This window comes from Mytilus galloprovincialis, chromosome 7, assembly GCF_965363235.1.
Source record: "Mytilus galloprovincialis chromosome 7, xbMytGall1.hap1.1, whole genome shotgun sequence".
In the NCBI taxonomy this organism is placed as follows: domain Eukaryota; kingdom Metazoa; phylum Mollusca; class Bivalvia; order Mytilida; family Mytilidae; genus Mytilus; species Mytilus galloprovincialis.
This window is the reverse complement of record NC_134844.1, coordinates 85,014,423-85,030,169: the sequence shown is the minus strand read 5'-3', so window position 1 is coordinate 85,030,169 and position 15,747 is coordinate 85,014,423. Positions and strand designations below refer to the sequence as shown.

Here is a 15,747-nt window from a genome sequence, read left to right as displayed (position 1 = left end):
CTACTATATTTGTTGTATGGAATGATTGTAAGGTGAACATGTCTAGCGGACAGATGTCATCTGACCTTGACCTCATTTTCATGGTTCAGTGGTCAAAGTTAAGTTTTTCAGTTTTGGTCTTTTTATCTGATACTATACGCCATAGGTCAACTATATTTAGTGTATGGAAATATTTTATGATTTATATATTAGTCGCGCAGGTTTTATTTGACCTTGACCTCATTTTCACAGTTCAGTGCTCAGTGTTAAGTTTTTGTGTTTTGGTCTATTTTTCTTAAACTATAAGTATTAGGTCCACTATATTTGTTTTATGAAAGCATTGTTAGCTGTACATGTCAGCCTTGCATGGTTCATCTGAACTTGACCTCATTTTCATGGTTCATTGGTCTTTGTTTAGTTATCTTGGTTAATGTAACGTTTATGTGACAGTTGTAATAAAGCTTTATACTTAGGACTATCAACATAATATCAATGATTAGTAAAGAAGGCGAGACATTTCAGTGTGTGCACTCTTGTTTGATATGGGACGAGCTCTGACGTCCCACGGCCCCAGCTTGTCTGGCAAAACAGCCGTTGGACGTCAGAGTTATCTCGGACTAGGCTTATCAAGCAAAAGACAATGTCTAGATGTACATAATTGTTTTTTCAATGGAGTTCTTGTCTTTTTATCAAGAAAAAGTTATAAACACTTATTGAAGTGATCTTCTCAAATTACTTGTTTAAGTGATTTTGAAAAGTCTGTGTCTATCTATAGATTTTTTTAAAAATATTTCACAGCCAATATCACTTGATGAAGTGATTCTGAAATCACTTGTTTTTTTAAAGTAGTACATGTACCCCTGACTGTTCAATAAACTACCTATACTTCTCATATGAATCTGTAGTCCGAGATAACTCTGACGTCCAACGGCTGTTTTGCCAGACAAGCTGGGGCCGTGGGACGTCAGAGCTTGTCCCATATCAAAAAGTGGATATTTGCCCACCCAAAATAGATGCGCTGCTTCGTCGCTTCTGGTGCCGATTGAGGGCCTTGGAATTATATAAATCGGGCATCAATCTGTTCCTTTTTCATTTATCTCTTCATTTATGCAAATTTCACCTACCTGCCAACCTTTATTTTTCCATATTTTAACAGTTTTCACAGATACCCATCGATTTCTGCATTTTGACTTTCATTTTCAAAGATTATCACGTGACCACGAGAAAACAGTGCAAATGACCATAATGTAACACCTCGTTCATTTACGATGCAAGTTATCTAAATGTCTGAGAGCTTCCGATTGTCATCGTGGTCGGAACTGAATGCTTAATACCGATCTCCTGTAAAGGAGGTGAAAAATCGTGGTTGGCTTCTAAATGTTAAACATCGATCTCCTATAAAGGATGTGAAAAAATATAAATATTTGCATATTTCAGTCTCGAGGCCACGAACTCTCTCGTAACTTGACGTCCATTTGAAAGTGAAAGTCAAAATGCAGATATCGATGGGTCTCTGTGAAAACTGTTAAAATATGGAAAAATAAAGGTTGGCAGGTAGGTGAAACTTACATAAATGAAGAGATAAATGAAAAATGAACAGATTGATGCCCGATTTATATAATTCCAAGGCCCTCAATCGGCATCAGAAGCGACGAAGCAGCGCATCTATTTTGGGTGGGCAAATATCCACTTTTTGATATGGGACGAGCTCTGACGTCCCACGACCCCAGCTTGTCTGGCAAAACAGCCGTTGGACGTCAGAGTAATCTCGGACTAATGAATCTGTTAATTACTCACATCATGAATATCCAACACATACTGTGGATTCATGATAATTCATTGGATACCAATGTTCATGGGTACAGATAAAACCATGAATTCAAATGTACAACAAATATCAAATTTGCAATAGGCTTTGTATATAGAGATTGCCAAAACCAAGAAATCAGATATCCACGAATATGCAACATTTCATCAATACACGGAAATTGATACCCACGAAAATAACTGAATCCACAGTATTTGAATCCTATTTAAAAGGTACATCTTTTAAGTATTCTATAATGTTTATTTCATTTTAAGTTTAATTTTGTTAACTTTGCATTTTGTAGGGAAGAAAATTACTGACCAGTTACACTGGTATCCCTGGTCACAAGGTATTGTTTTAATCAATAAGAATGTTTTTTGTTTGCAGGCTGAACAGAAGGCTGAAGACTTACAGAAATCTAAGGAACAGTTAGAAGAAGAAAAACGTGCCATTTTAGCTCAAAGAATTCAGGAATTAAAAATTGATGGACTCAAATCTGATGGCTTGATTCAAAAAGCTAAAGATCTTCATGAAAAACTTCACAAAATTAAAGGGTGAACAATACGACTTAGAAGATAAATACAAACGTCAACAATATGATGTAAGTTATCAATGGTTAGGAGTATTAATGAAAAATTACAAGAATAAAGTATGACAATTTTACAAGACATATAATTATGGGACTTTCCTATAGAAGGTTAGTGATTTTCTCCGGGTTTTCTCCGTGAATAAAAACTAGCTGCCACAAAATAGTCTAACTGTGGTGCATAAAAGTGGTGTTAAACACCAAAAATCAATCAATCAATCAATCAAATATGGGATTCATAAACAAGTTTGGAAAAACAAATATAAATCTGTCTCCAAACTATGGATTTATTTTTGGTGGGGTAATAACAGAGGCGGATTTAGGGAAGGGGCCCAGGCCCCCCCTTTTTTTGGAAAAAAAATGGTTGCTTATATAGGGAATCACTGAAACGTGACTGGAGCGGGCCCTCTCTTAGGTCAGTCAGTGGGCCCCCACTTATGAAAATTTCTGGATCCGCCACTGACTAACTTTTGTAGAAAAAAAGACATTTTATTCTTTTAGAATTTCTAAAGTTGCACTAATAGAGGGCTTCTATATGTTTTTCCTATAAATATGAGAGAAACCGTTATAAGGAATGTTTACATGTTTGTTATAAGACCGCAAGAATTAAAAAACAGAAGACAGATGGTTTCTGGGTAATAACTTTAGTATAAGTTAATAGAAATCAAAAAAATTTGAACACAATGTTTATAACCACAAACGGAAGGCTTGAATTGATTTTGGGGGTTATATTCCCAAAGGTTTAGAAATAAGCATTTATCTAGTTTCAGGACAATAAGTTGTGTATAAGTATTTCAATTGGTCTGATATTGTACCACAATTTTTTATACCATATTAAAGTAGAAAGTTATTTTAAGGGTTATGTTGCAAACAGTCTAGGAATAAAAGGCCAAAAATAAGCATTTTTCTAGTTTCTGAACAATAACTAGTGTGTAACTGAATGGATCTCTCGGACATTATACCACAAGGTTCCATCAGAGCTCCAGATAAGAATTCACAAATTGGGGTTTTTACCCACCATTTTTTTACGTAATTGGGTGATAAAGATTTTTAATTGCATTATCAATTTCAGTTCACCCCTCAAGCAAATATCAAATTGGGGTTTTAACCACTAAGCTCCTTTATGCATTGAGTTTTTTTATCAACACAATATTGAATATTCAGGCATTATATATAATCACAATAAATCAACCTCAGATGTTTTTCCATCTTAAATATGTGCTAGCTGTTTTATTTAGTTTATTCACTGACGAGCAGTGTAAATTTTATTTATGTCCCGTTTTAAACGTTCTTCCAGTTTTTTTATTTTCTCACAACTTGTATAAACTGCAGCTGGTGTCACTAGTCGGACAGTAACGAATTACCTTTCTAGATCCCATATGATCACCCTACAGTTTAGTTGGGATAGACGTGGGCCGGCTGAGTGTTTAGATTTTTATGTGATATTTAGGTGCTGTAAGAAAGTACTTTCATCTATTTGCCAGACCTACTTTAAAAAAAAGAATAAGTAGTTCCCAGATTTGAGATATACCTTTCACTTTTTCCAACTGATTTTGTTTTTGACGTAACCTCGTGTTTATCTTTCTCGTTAAGGTATGCAAACACGCACGTGCGTTTGATGGATGCTTCATAAAAACACTAGCTGAGTTTTGTTATTATCATAACTTTCCCTAAGCTATCAAAAAAACATGTGGACATTTACTTTTGTTTTAAATCATTGAATGTTATGATAAGTCCCGAGTAATTCGAAAAAATATGACAACATGACACATGCTAATTGGATAAACCCCGAGAAGATTGAAATATTTTCATATTCACGTGTACCTGTTGAGAAACCGAAAATTCCAACAGGGACCCATTTCAGCTACTTGATGCAGGGCTCTATTTTTAGAACGATAGGACATTTCCAATTATAGATATTATAAAATAGATTTACGCTACGACTGTAATCAGATAAGGGTAAATAACGCAAACGATAGCGAGTAAAAGCGTTAAGAACTCATAGTTTTGGCATATAAATGGGGTTCCCTTTGAATAATTGGTTTATTGAACCCTGCAATGGGCAATTGCATTGGGTTTATAATATTTTTATTGCGTGATCACGCAAATACGCAGCTTATCTGGAGCTCTGGGTTCCATATAACAATTTTCAATTTTATCTCATCAGATGGATACAAATAAAGATACATTTCGTATATCTAACAAAAACCACAGAGTGAAAATGGCTGTGTTTGTTTACAAAACTTATTTACATCAACAGATATTAACAGTTCAGCAAGAAGAAGACATGTATACAATTTCTTAATTCTATAGGAAAAACTTTTTTAAAATGTTGAAAGTGAAATTTTAGAATTTAATAAAAATGACTTCTGTATTGTGCAATCTTAAATCTGAAGAATATAATATTTTATATAAAAAAAAAAATTTTCAGATGATAGAATTAACTGAGAGAGCTAGATCAATGAACAAAGGAAGGTGAGTGGTAAAGGGGAAATAAAATTTTTTTTGCAACTTCCTTTAAAATGAAGACCCAAGATTTTTTTTTACTGGATACAAGGATATACACCTTTTTGACTGAAAGTTTTCAAACCGATTTCTAGAATTTGCATATCCATTACTGTGACTAAGATTATTAAGTTTAATCACATTGGTATCATACTTTAGCACTCTAGGAATATATATCATATGAAGTCTCATTTATAATGTAATATGTACCTTCAGACATGGGAATATTTTGTTTATCCCCCCTTTGTAAGAAAGGTTCTTTTCTTCATGTTCATATTTTTCTTTTTTCAGAGGTAACAGAAGTACAATGGGAGTTAAGATAGATGAATCGTAAGTTTTTACACAGATTTATTGAATAAATAAGTGGTGGAAATTGATGTGCTTTGAAAAAGAAACAAAATACTCACTAGGAACTTTTATGCCCCATTTATGGGCATTATGTTTTCTGGCCTGTGGGTCCGTTCGTTCCTCCCCCTTCAAGGTTAAAGTTTTTGGTCAAGGTAGTTTTTGATGAGGTACACATGTTGCTTATGATATGATCTTTTTAATTTTAATGCTTAATTAGAGATTTTCCCCCATTTTCACAGTCAATTGAAAATAGAAAAGGATAGTGCGGATGGGGCATCTGTGTACTATAAACACATTCTTGTTTCCTTTAAGTTACTATTTTTACAGATATAAATACATGTTTACAGAATACTGCTGTTATTTGGCATGTAACAATTTTCTTACTGCAAAAATAAAATAGTTAAACGTATCAGAATTTTCTGTGATCAGAAAGCCATATTCTTCATTTTAAAATTGAAATGAGAGGAAAATATTTACATAGTGCTTTTTATACGACCGCAAAAATTTTAATTTTTCGTCGTATATTGCTATCACATTGGCGTCGTCGTCTTCGTCGTCCGAATACTTTTAGTTTTCGCACTCTAACTTTAGTAAAAGTGAATAGAAATCGATGAAATTTTGACACAAGGTTTATGACCACAAAAGGAAGGTTGGGATTGATTTTGGGAGTTTTGGTCCCAACATTTTAGGAATTAGGGGCCAAAAAGGGGCCCAAATAAGCATTTTCTTGGTTTTCGCACTATAACTTTAGTTTAAATGAATAGAAATCTATGAAAATTTTGACACAAGGTTTATGACCACAAAAGGAAGGTTGGGATTGATTTTGGGAGTTTTGGTTCCAACAGTTTAGGAATTATTAAGGGCCAAAAAAGGGCCCAAATAAGGATTATTCTTGGTTTTCGCACAATAACTTTAGTATAAGTAAATAGAAATCAGTGAAATTTAAACACAAGGTTTATGACCACAAAAGGAAGGTTGGGATTGATTTTGGGAGTTAAAGTCCCAACAGTTTAGGAATTAGGGGCCAAATAAGCATTATTCTTGGTTTTCGCACCATAACTTAAGTATAAGTAAATAGAAATCTATGAAATTTAAACACAAGGTTTATGACCATGGCCAAATCTAACTGTGTATGTAGATTCTTAATGTTTGGTCCCATTTTCAAACTGGTCTACATTAAAGTCCAAAGGGTCCAAAATTAAACTAAGTTTGATTTTAACAAAAATTGAATTCTTGGGCTTTTTTGATATGCTGAATCTAAACATGTACTTAGATTTTTGATTATGGGCCCAGTTTTCAAGTTGGTTCAAATCAGGATCCAAAATTATTATATTAAGTATTGTGCAATAGCAAGAAATTTTCAATTGCACAGTATTCAGCAATAGCAAGAAATCTTCAATTGCACAGTATTGTGCAGTAGCAAGAAATTTTCAATTGCACAGTATTGCGCAATAGCAAGAAATCTTCAATTGCACAGTATTGTGCAATAGCAAATATTTTCAATTGCACAGAATTGTGCAATAGCAAGAAATATCTAATTGCACAATATTGTGCAATAGCAAGATATTTTCAATTGGAGTTATCTTTCTTTGTCCAGAATAGTAGTTGAATCAACTTAAATCATTGTTTTATACAATATACAATGTATATTCACTTTTACTACCAACTGATAAATTAAAACAATCTTTACCATTCAGTGATAACAAGCACTTTATTTTACATTTTAATATTTTATGATGTATTTAAATGAGTAGTTATTGTTGCAAACTCCATTAGAAATTTAAATTGAGATCAGTTTTGGAAAAAGGGAAAGGGGGATGTGAAAAAGGGGGGGTTAAAGTTTTCTCATTTCAGATTTCATAAATAAAAAGAAAATTTCTTCAAACATTTTTTTGAGAGGATTAATATTCAACAGCATAGTGAATTGCTCAAAGGCAAAAAACAAATTTTAAGTTCATTAGACCACATTCATTCTGTGTCAGAAACCTATGCTGTGTCAACTATTTAATCACAATCCAAATTTAGAGCTGAATCCAGCTTGAATGTTGTGTCCATACTTGCCCCAACCTTTCAGGGTTCAACCTCTGCGGTCATATAAAGCTGCGCCCTGTGGAGCATCTGGTTGCTGACTTATTTAACCTAACTGAACACAATCAAACTATTGACTGTAATCCAACTTATTTCGCAGATACTTTATTTGCAAATTGCCCATCTTAGTCCAATTTGTGGCGATTTAAGTTCTATTTTTGCATCAAGCATAAAATTTATTATTTGTATTTTGTAGATTTGACAGACTCGCAGATAAATTTATTAATGCTCCAGTAAGTATAGTTAAAAGTCTAATTTAAAACAAAAAGTTGAATAAGTTTTATATTCTTGAATTTGTTAAGTTTCAATATAAAATTAGTGTATGTGAACTTTCTTATAAAAGGAACTCTTATATTATCAAAATCTACATAGATGTACTGTTATTGAATTATTATCTTCTGATAAACTAATTCACTGATATTTTCTTATATGCAGTGACCTTTACTGTGAGGCCTCTTGTTAGCACTTGGGCCTCCACACAGTACAAATGAGAGAGAATATCATTGCTGCATTATTAAACACCTCACAATAATTTCTGAATTTACTGTAACCATTATTTCTTATAATTTCTATGAAATGCACTAAAAAAAATATTTATTTGAAATCTTCAGTTCTTATAGATATCATATAAACATGTTGTAAAATCTGATTTGGTTGATGTTTAACCTTGTTATTAAATATCAGATCCATAATTTTTCATAATTTTTATTTAACAGCCAAAAATACAGATTTGTAGTAAATATGAACGACATACAGACAATAGAAGTTATGGGGACAGAATGCAACTGTTTGAAGAATTTTCAAAACCCAAACCCCCACCAGAAATCATCCGACACGGGAAAGGTGGCACGTCAGGTGCTGAGGATGGGGAGGAAGGAGGAGAAGAGGAGGAGTAGAATTAATTGTCATGTCCATGACCTCAGCCTAGGGTCAAAGGTGAGAGGTCCTTATAATTTTTTCAATATTTAAGGAAGCTGGCTTGTCATGTTTTGGAATTTTTGTAAGATTTTCGGAATCCTCTGGTTTTATCTATTTGAATGCCTTGAAAAAATTTGCCAGGTGACCCCCATTTTTCTTTTTGAAAATCTTTTACTTGCATAATGATAAGCCATCTGTAAAAGTCTTAAAAAAAATTAATTACTTTTTAACAGTTTTTGAGAACTTCAACTTGTCAATGATAAAGCTATGAAAAGTTAAGAGAGTATATTTTCCCACCAAAATTTCAATGGCTCATATCTCGAAAACAAGCACGGTGACCTATATTTTTTTTTTGCTCTCTGGATTCTTTTATTAATTCCCTATCAACATAAACTAGTGTTTTGAAAAGTTAATTACTTTGAAACTGAGAAGCGAACTCCCATAAAAAAGAATATGTGTTTGAAAGATACTTGTATTTTATTGTATTGTATCTTGCGATTGTTTGCTGCATTGTTTGGTCTTTGAATTTTTAAGACTTTTTTCTCTTTTTTTAAGGTGATTCTTAACAATTACAATCAATTGTACAGAGCATGCACAGTGTGGTAGATCTATCTTAAATGTTATTTTAAAATGGGCACTTGCATTGTCTGAAAAAAGCCTTACATATTTAACAAGGAAAAGAATTTTAGAAAAACGATTAATTAAAAAAAAATGAGATGATATTCATTGACATCATTGCATTTTGTATACTGTGTATACAATTCTAAAGTTAGATATTAATTGGTTGAATGGTAAAATCAAACAAACGCAATTCACCAATGATTTACAAAATACTCAGAGTTATTCCCCTTTGTATGTGATAATAAGATTTAATACTAAAAACATTTTACGCAATCATTTATTCAACTTTTTAATCATACATAAAAGTGTTATTTTCTTCTATTTCAGATATATTCATTTCCCATAGATTCCTTGGAACGGCTATTAAAGACAGAATTGGGGATAAAAGACAATTTATTACGACTTTAGAATCTTTTTCTAGCATTGAATATTTATTGCAAACTTTTATTTATTTATTTATATGACACTGTAGTTGTTACAAGTAAGCACTAAAATTCATTGCTAGAGTTTCGTTAATTTTCAATATTTATTAAAAATGATATCCTTTTAAAGGAATTAACTTATTTAATCTAATGTATTTTATTAGAAGAACTTTTGCCCTAGGCACTTTCTTGTAAATAGCTTGTCAATAATCTTTTTTATTATTTCCTAATTTAAAATAAATTTGTTAAAATTGATAACTGTGCAATAGAAAATTTATAACGTTTCTTATCTATTTTCTTTTCGATGGAGAAATGTTATTAAATGAAGTCCATTAAACCAATTGTGATCATTTATGTCATCGTAAAATGTGTGTTTTGGCAGGCCTGTCGCAACACCTATTTCAATGTCCTTATTTTGTGTGATACATCTGGGATAGTCTTATGTTAGAGAAATATTCATAATAAAAAGCTTTGACTATCCTTGAGTTTGTCTTTGTAGTCTTTATTTTTGAGGCTCCTGCAGGGTCAAAAACGACCTGCGACCTCTGGGCTCTTTAGAGGCGACTTCCAACCTGAGGGCCTTCTAAAAACGACCTCAGACCGACTCCCGTCCTCGGTGTTGGGGAAAAACGACCTGCGACCTGTACATTTCCCTTAAAAAAGACCTCTCGACGAATTTAAAAGAGACCTTGTGACCTGAGGGGGGTACCCTGCGGGAGCCTCATTTTTCATGCTTTATGAATGGCTGACAGAAATTTCGACAAGCGGTGGTTCAAAGGATTTAACTACCAGGACTGAATTTTGTTTTTTGCAAAAGAAATAACAGTGAAGACAAGCAGATTTTCTTCAATGACCAATAGTGAAAAAAATAGGTTGAGAAATCTGGGCACAAGTAGAGATTACTGTGGATGATTTTTTACCTTGGGTACAAATTTTCATGTTTTTGCCAAAGTCATACAAACTTATTGAAAATTAGTGTTTGTTGAACATTTAAATTCAAAATCCATAAAAATTGGTATTCCATGAATAATAATGATTTCACAGTTTAGATATTGCTCTCCTTGTTAGCTCACCTGGCCCGAAGGGCCAAGTGAGCTTTTCTCATCACTTGGCGTCCGTCGTCCGTCGTCGTCCGTCGTCGTCCGTCGTCGTTAACTTTTACAAAAATCTTCTCCTCTGAAACTACTGGGCCAAATCAAACCAAACTTGGCCACAATCATCATTGGGGTATCTAGTTTAAAAAATGTGTGGCGTGACCCGGTCAACCAACCAAGATGGCCGCCACGGCTAAAAATAGAACATAGGGGTAAAATGCAGTTTTTGGCTTATAACTCAAAAACCAAAGCATTTAGAGCAAATCTGACATGGGGTAAAAATGTTTATCAGGTCAAGATCTATCTGCCCTGAAATTTTCAGATGAATCGGTCAATCGGTTGTTGGGTTGCTGCCCCTGAATTGGTAATTTTGAAGAAATTTTGCTGTTTTTGGTTATTATCTTGAATATTATTATAGTTAGAGATAAACTGTAAACAGCAATAATGTTCAGCAAAGTAAGATCTACAAATAAGTCAACATGACCAAAATGGTCAGTTGACCCGTTTAGGAGTTATTGCCCTTTATAGTCAATTTTTAACCATTTTTCGTTAATTAAAGTAATCTTTTACAAAAATCTTCTCCTCTGAAACTACTTGGCCAAATTAATCCAAACTTGGCCACAATCATCTTTGGGGTATCTAGTTTAAAAAATGTGTGGCGTGACCTGGTCAACCAACCAAGATGGCCGCCACGGCTAAAAATAGAACAAAGGGGTAAAATGCAGTTTTTGGCTTATAACTCAAAAACCAAAGCATTTTGAGGAAATCTGACATGAAATAAAAATGTTTATCAGGTCAAGATCTATCTGCCCTAAAATTTTCAGATGAATCGGTCAATCGGTTGTTGGGTTGCTGCCCCTGAATTGGTAATTTTGAGGAAATTTTGCTGTTTTTGGTTATTATCTTGAATATTATTATAGATAGAGATAAACTGTAAACAGCAATAATGTTCAGCAAAGTAAGATCTACAAATAAGTCAACATGACCAAAATGGTCAGTTGACCTGTTTAGGAGTTATTGCCCTTTATAGTCAATTTTTAACCATTTTTCGTAAATTAAAGTAATCTTTTACAAAAATCTTCTCCTCTGAAACTACTTGGCCAAATTAATCCAAACTTGGCCACAATCATCTTTGGGGTATCTAGTTTAAAAAATGTGTGGCGTGACCTGGTCAACCAACCAAGATGGCCGCCACCGCTAAAAATAGAACATAGGGGTAAAATGCAGTTTTTGGCTTATAACTCAAAAACCAAAGCATTTTGAGGAAATCTGACAGGGGATAAAAATGTTTATCAGGTCAAGAACTATCTGCCCTGAAATTTTCAGATGAATCGGTCAATCGGTTGTTGGGTTGCTGCCCCTGAATTGGTAATTTTGAAGAAATTTTGCTGTTTTTGGTTATTATCTTGAATATTATTATAGTTAGAGATAAACTGTAAACAGCAATAATGTTCAGCAAAGTAAGATCTACAAATAAGTCAAATGACCTAAATGGTCAATTGACCCCTTAAGGAGTTATTGCCCTTTATAGTCAATTTTTAACAATTTTCATTTATTTGGTAAATTTATGTAAATTTTTACCAAATATAGTTCTCTGTTACTAATGGGCAAAGTTCATGATAGATATAATTGTAAGAAGCAAAATCGTTCAGTAAAGTAAGAACTTCAAACACATCACCATCACCAAAATACAATTTTGTCATGAATCCATTTGTGTCCTTTGTTTAATATGCACATAGACCAAGGTGAGCGACACAGGCTCTTTAGAGCCTCTAGTTTACTGATTATATCCTCCATTTAAAGGTCTTACTAGCTGGTAGCTGGTCAATTCTGAAGTAGAGTTCTAACCTGTAGAGTTAAGCCCACTTTTAGTGAGTGGCTTTAAACACGGATCTTAATCATTTTTTCCACCAAAGGTTGTGGTTTTCAGTGGTGGATTCTGAAATTTTCATAAAGAAGGGCCATTCTGGTCTTGCTTCATTGATTCTCACATTTTGCATATATTTAGGACGATTGCTAAATCTTTATTAAGTACTGGGGTGCGCGGAACACTTCCTTGGTGTTGCTTATTCTGACCGGGGTTACTTGATTAACTAGTTGTTTTTCTTTTCACATCCAATATTACATACAAGTTATTTGCAAATTATTACAAAAACGCAAAAGATAACACAATATTAACCTCGGACTAATACATTGAATTAACTTTATAATATAAGTCCAAGTATTAAAATGAGGGGGGATAGGACCTTTACCGGGATCAGCTGTTTTTACCCTCGGGATATGGGGATTGACCCTTTTGGAATCCGGGAATCCTTTTGTTTTGGATTTCGGGATGTTGGGATTTACTTTATTTAAATTCAGAACCACAGGATTTCGGAATCAGGACCCCTCCTATCCCCCCTCAATAATAATCATAAAATTTTTTTTTTTTAAATCTGTCTTTTTCAAATTTTAAAAAGAAATTAATTAAATGATAACAAATTTAACAAAGGAATGCCTTAAACAAATGTTTAACCCCACCTCCTTCAATTATCTAAAAACAAAGAATCATTCAATATACAAAAAATCTATATTTTAATAGGGGAAAGCTATCTGTGGATGCATTAAATCCCTGACATAATATCTAGGTTAATTTTCATCATAACTATAAATACAACAGTATAAGAGTTTATTTATGGATATAATATCTTTAAACTTAACATTGAAGGATAACAGGTAAAACTGTTTTATTGTCCTAAATCTCAGCTTCTGATTTATTATGTCAGATCATGTTATATCAATACAACAGGTCTTAAAATACGTTTGAAAATTTCGTTTTCCAATTTCATACCTTCACAGAAAGGCCCTGTGACTACCGAAAAAAGATATTTGGTAAAGACCATAAGAAAATAAGCAATTAAATGAGAAAGCTATTTTTTTCTTTATTTTCCGTGCAGAAGTGATTTTCGATAGTATGTCTTCTATTGCATGTTAACTTTTCCACCAGCGGATAATTGAGTAAACTGAAAGGGTGTCACATATATTAGCAGCTTCCACAAAAACGTTATGCACCCATGAACCAACAAAAACAAACAAACATTAATATGTTTGTTGTGTTTGAATTCCCTCAGTTTTAGTTTGTAACCCCGATTTGTTTTCTCCCAATCGATGTATAATGACTTTTGAACACCGGTATATTACTAGTGGCTTTATTTGGGACAGGCAAGGTTAAAACAGTTGTCAGGATATTGACTGCTTGTCTCGTCGGTGTAAAAAAATTCCAGATCTTGTAATCTTTAAAATATTAAATTCTTATTCTCAAGTAGACATAGAAACATAAGAATATGAACATATAATTAATCAAAGTTGTTGAAGTTCATTGTTGAAAACATTGATGGAGATTAACAATGAAAGGCCTAACATGAAAAAAAAATGTGATACAATTCAAATGAGAAAATAACGAACATTTGATTCATAAAAAAAAGACAGAAACTTCCGAATTAATGGACTCTGGCTTGAGACAGACATACGCATTTAGTAACAATACTGACACATCACCAATCTCCAAGTTTAAGCACTCTAGAGATGAGGGCCCTCATGGGGTTTTTGATTATGTGATTACTTGGCCGTTTTTTTAATGATTATTTGATTATTAAGCCAAATATTTCATGATTATTTGATTACCTAGGACTGTAATTTTAGTTTGTGATTATTTGATTACTAAAGATAAGCAAATATTTAATGATTATGTGATTATATTGGCAAAAAAATGGTGATTATGTGATAACTAGGACACCCCCCCCCCCCATGAGGGGCCTCAGAGATGAGAAGAATAAGCAGTTGTTGCTCCATTAGTGCCGACCAAAAATGTTAGCATTTTTTTCTCAACTTGTATCATCTTGTTAGAATTTTTTTAGTATTGAAAGTTCGATACAATAATAAACATTTGATATTTCGGCATATTGCATGCTATGAAATTCTAACGATTAATATTGTATCTTTGGAGAAGAAGATCTACGTAGAACTAACTTGTTTCTAATCCTTTTTGTGATATTTTGCAAATAAAATTGATAATTTATAAACTTCTTCACTTTCAATCTAATAAAAATTAAATCTCTGACTCGCTCATTTTTTAATACTTGGTCGCTGCCACGCAGCGACCAATCATTAAAAAATGAGCGAGTGAGAGATTTAATTTTAATTAGATTGCTTCACTTTGAAATGCGTATTACTTTTATTTGACAAGACGTGTCAGTTATGAAGTGTAGATCAAAGTTTCATCCAATGAGATGAATAATAAATCAAATATTAATCACGTGGTATACGTCAATTTGCCTATGAGACAGCAACCCAAATGGCAAATAACCAAAATCCATCTTCGATGGATGATTATCCAAATTTTGTGAATGTGCGACTCACTTTCATAGCTGCTTTAACTTTGGTTTGCAGTGTATATCAAAGCTTATATAACCTTATATAAAGAATACAAAGACGAGTAAAAAGTGTAGCGATCTCCGACTCGTTCTGAGTTTCTTGAAGACACACTCTTAAAATAACTGGAGTAGTGTATAGTAAGCATGTGAAGTTAGCAGCCGGTTCGTTATTCGATATTCAATATCCAACCGGCTGCCGGCTAGCAGTCGGTTCGATATTCAAAATTTATAGGAAAATTAAATACTTGATAACATTAAAAGCATGATTTTCATAGTTACAAGGACTAATAAGATACGTATGAAATCGTTAAATGACTTCTTCAAGCTGTCGTAATTTCTCGTTGTCCTCGAATATAAACCCTAACCCTTTTCTAAGTTACATATTTGTCTTTCTCTGTAATATAGATTTTTGTCAATAAAACAACTTCAAAGATGTACTTTTGTATATAAATTTCTTAAGACAAAAAGAAAAATCAATAACTCTAGAAATATTTATATTTTTTTATAAATAGAGAACAAGCGTGGACACAGATGAGTGTGGATAGTATGTCTGGATGTTTGGCAGTGTCTTATGACAAAAGGGAGTTCTATGTTTTCCTATATGGTGTAATTATACTGTGTTGCACGATGACAACCAACCTGAGCATTAGGAGTATCGTTTATTTAATATTTATTTTTTATGTTCAAGACGGGCATGGAAGAGACAGTAATAACATTAGTTGCCAAATGATTATGATAAAATATGTTCCACATCTTTGATTTTTGATACATTTTGTAGATAGAAGAGCAACACATTATAGGTTCATTTATTCGTGTGTTTTTTTTTTCTAAATGGGAGATGATACATAGATTTGATAACATGATATAAGAAGCCTGTAATTCTATGGTTGTCGTTTGTTTGTGTGATTATTCACTTTTCGTTTATTTTTTGTACACAAATAAGGCCGTTAGTTTCTCGTTTGAATTG

General features: G+C 33.0%; 1 protein-coding gene across 1 annotated transcript; it reads left to right on the top strand.

Moving 5' to 3' along the window:
- Window positions 1–2,173: 2,173 nt before the first annotated feature.
- Window positions 2,174–9,759, top strand: LOC143083895 (troponin T-like). The gene is made up of 6 exons (XM_076260293.1): window positions 2,174–2,387; window positions 4,804–4,847; window positions 5,169–5,207; window positions 7,510–7,546; window positions 8,030–8,249; window positions 9,180–9,759. Exons 1-5 carry the CDS (start codon window positions 2,316–2,318, stop codon window positions 8,207–8,209), a joined length of 372 nt encoding a protein of 123 aa, XP_076116408.1. The 5' UTR covers window positions 2,174–2,315; the 3' UTR covers window positions 8,210–8,249; window positions 9,180–9,759.
- Window positions 9,760–15,747: the final 5,988 nt, after the last annotated feature.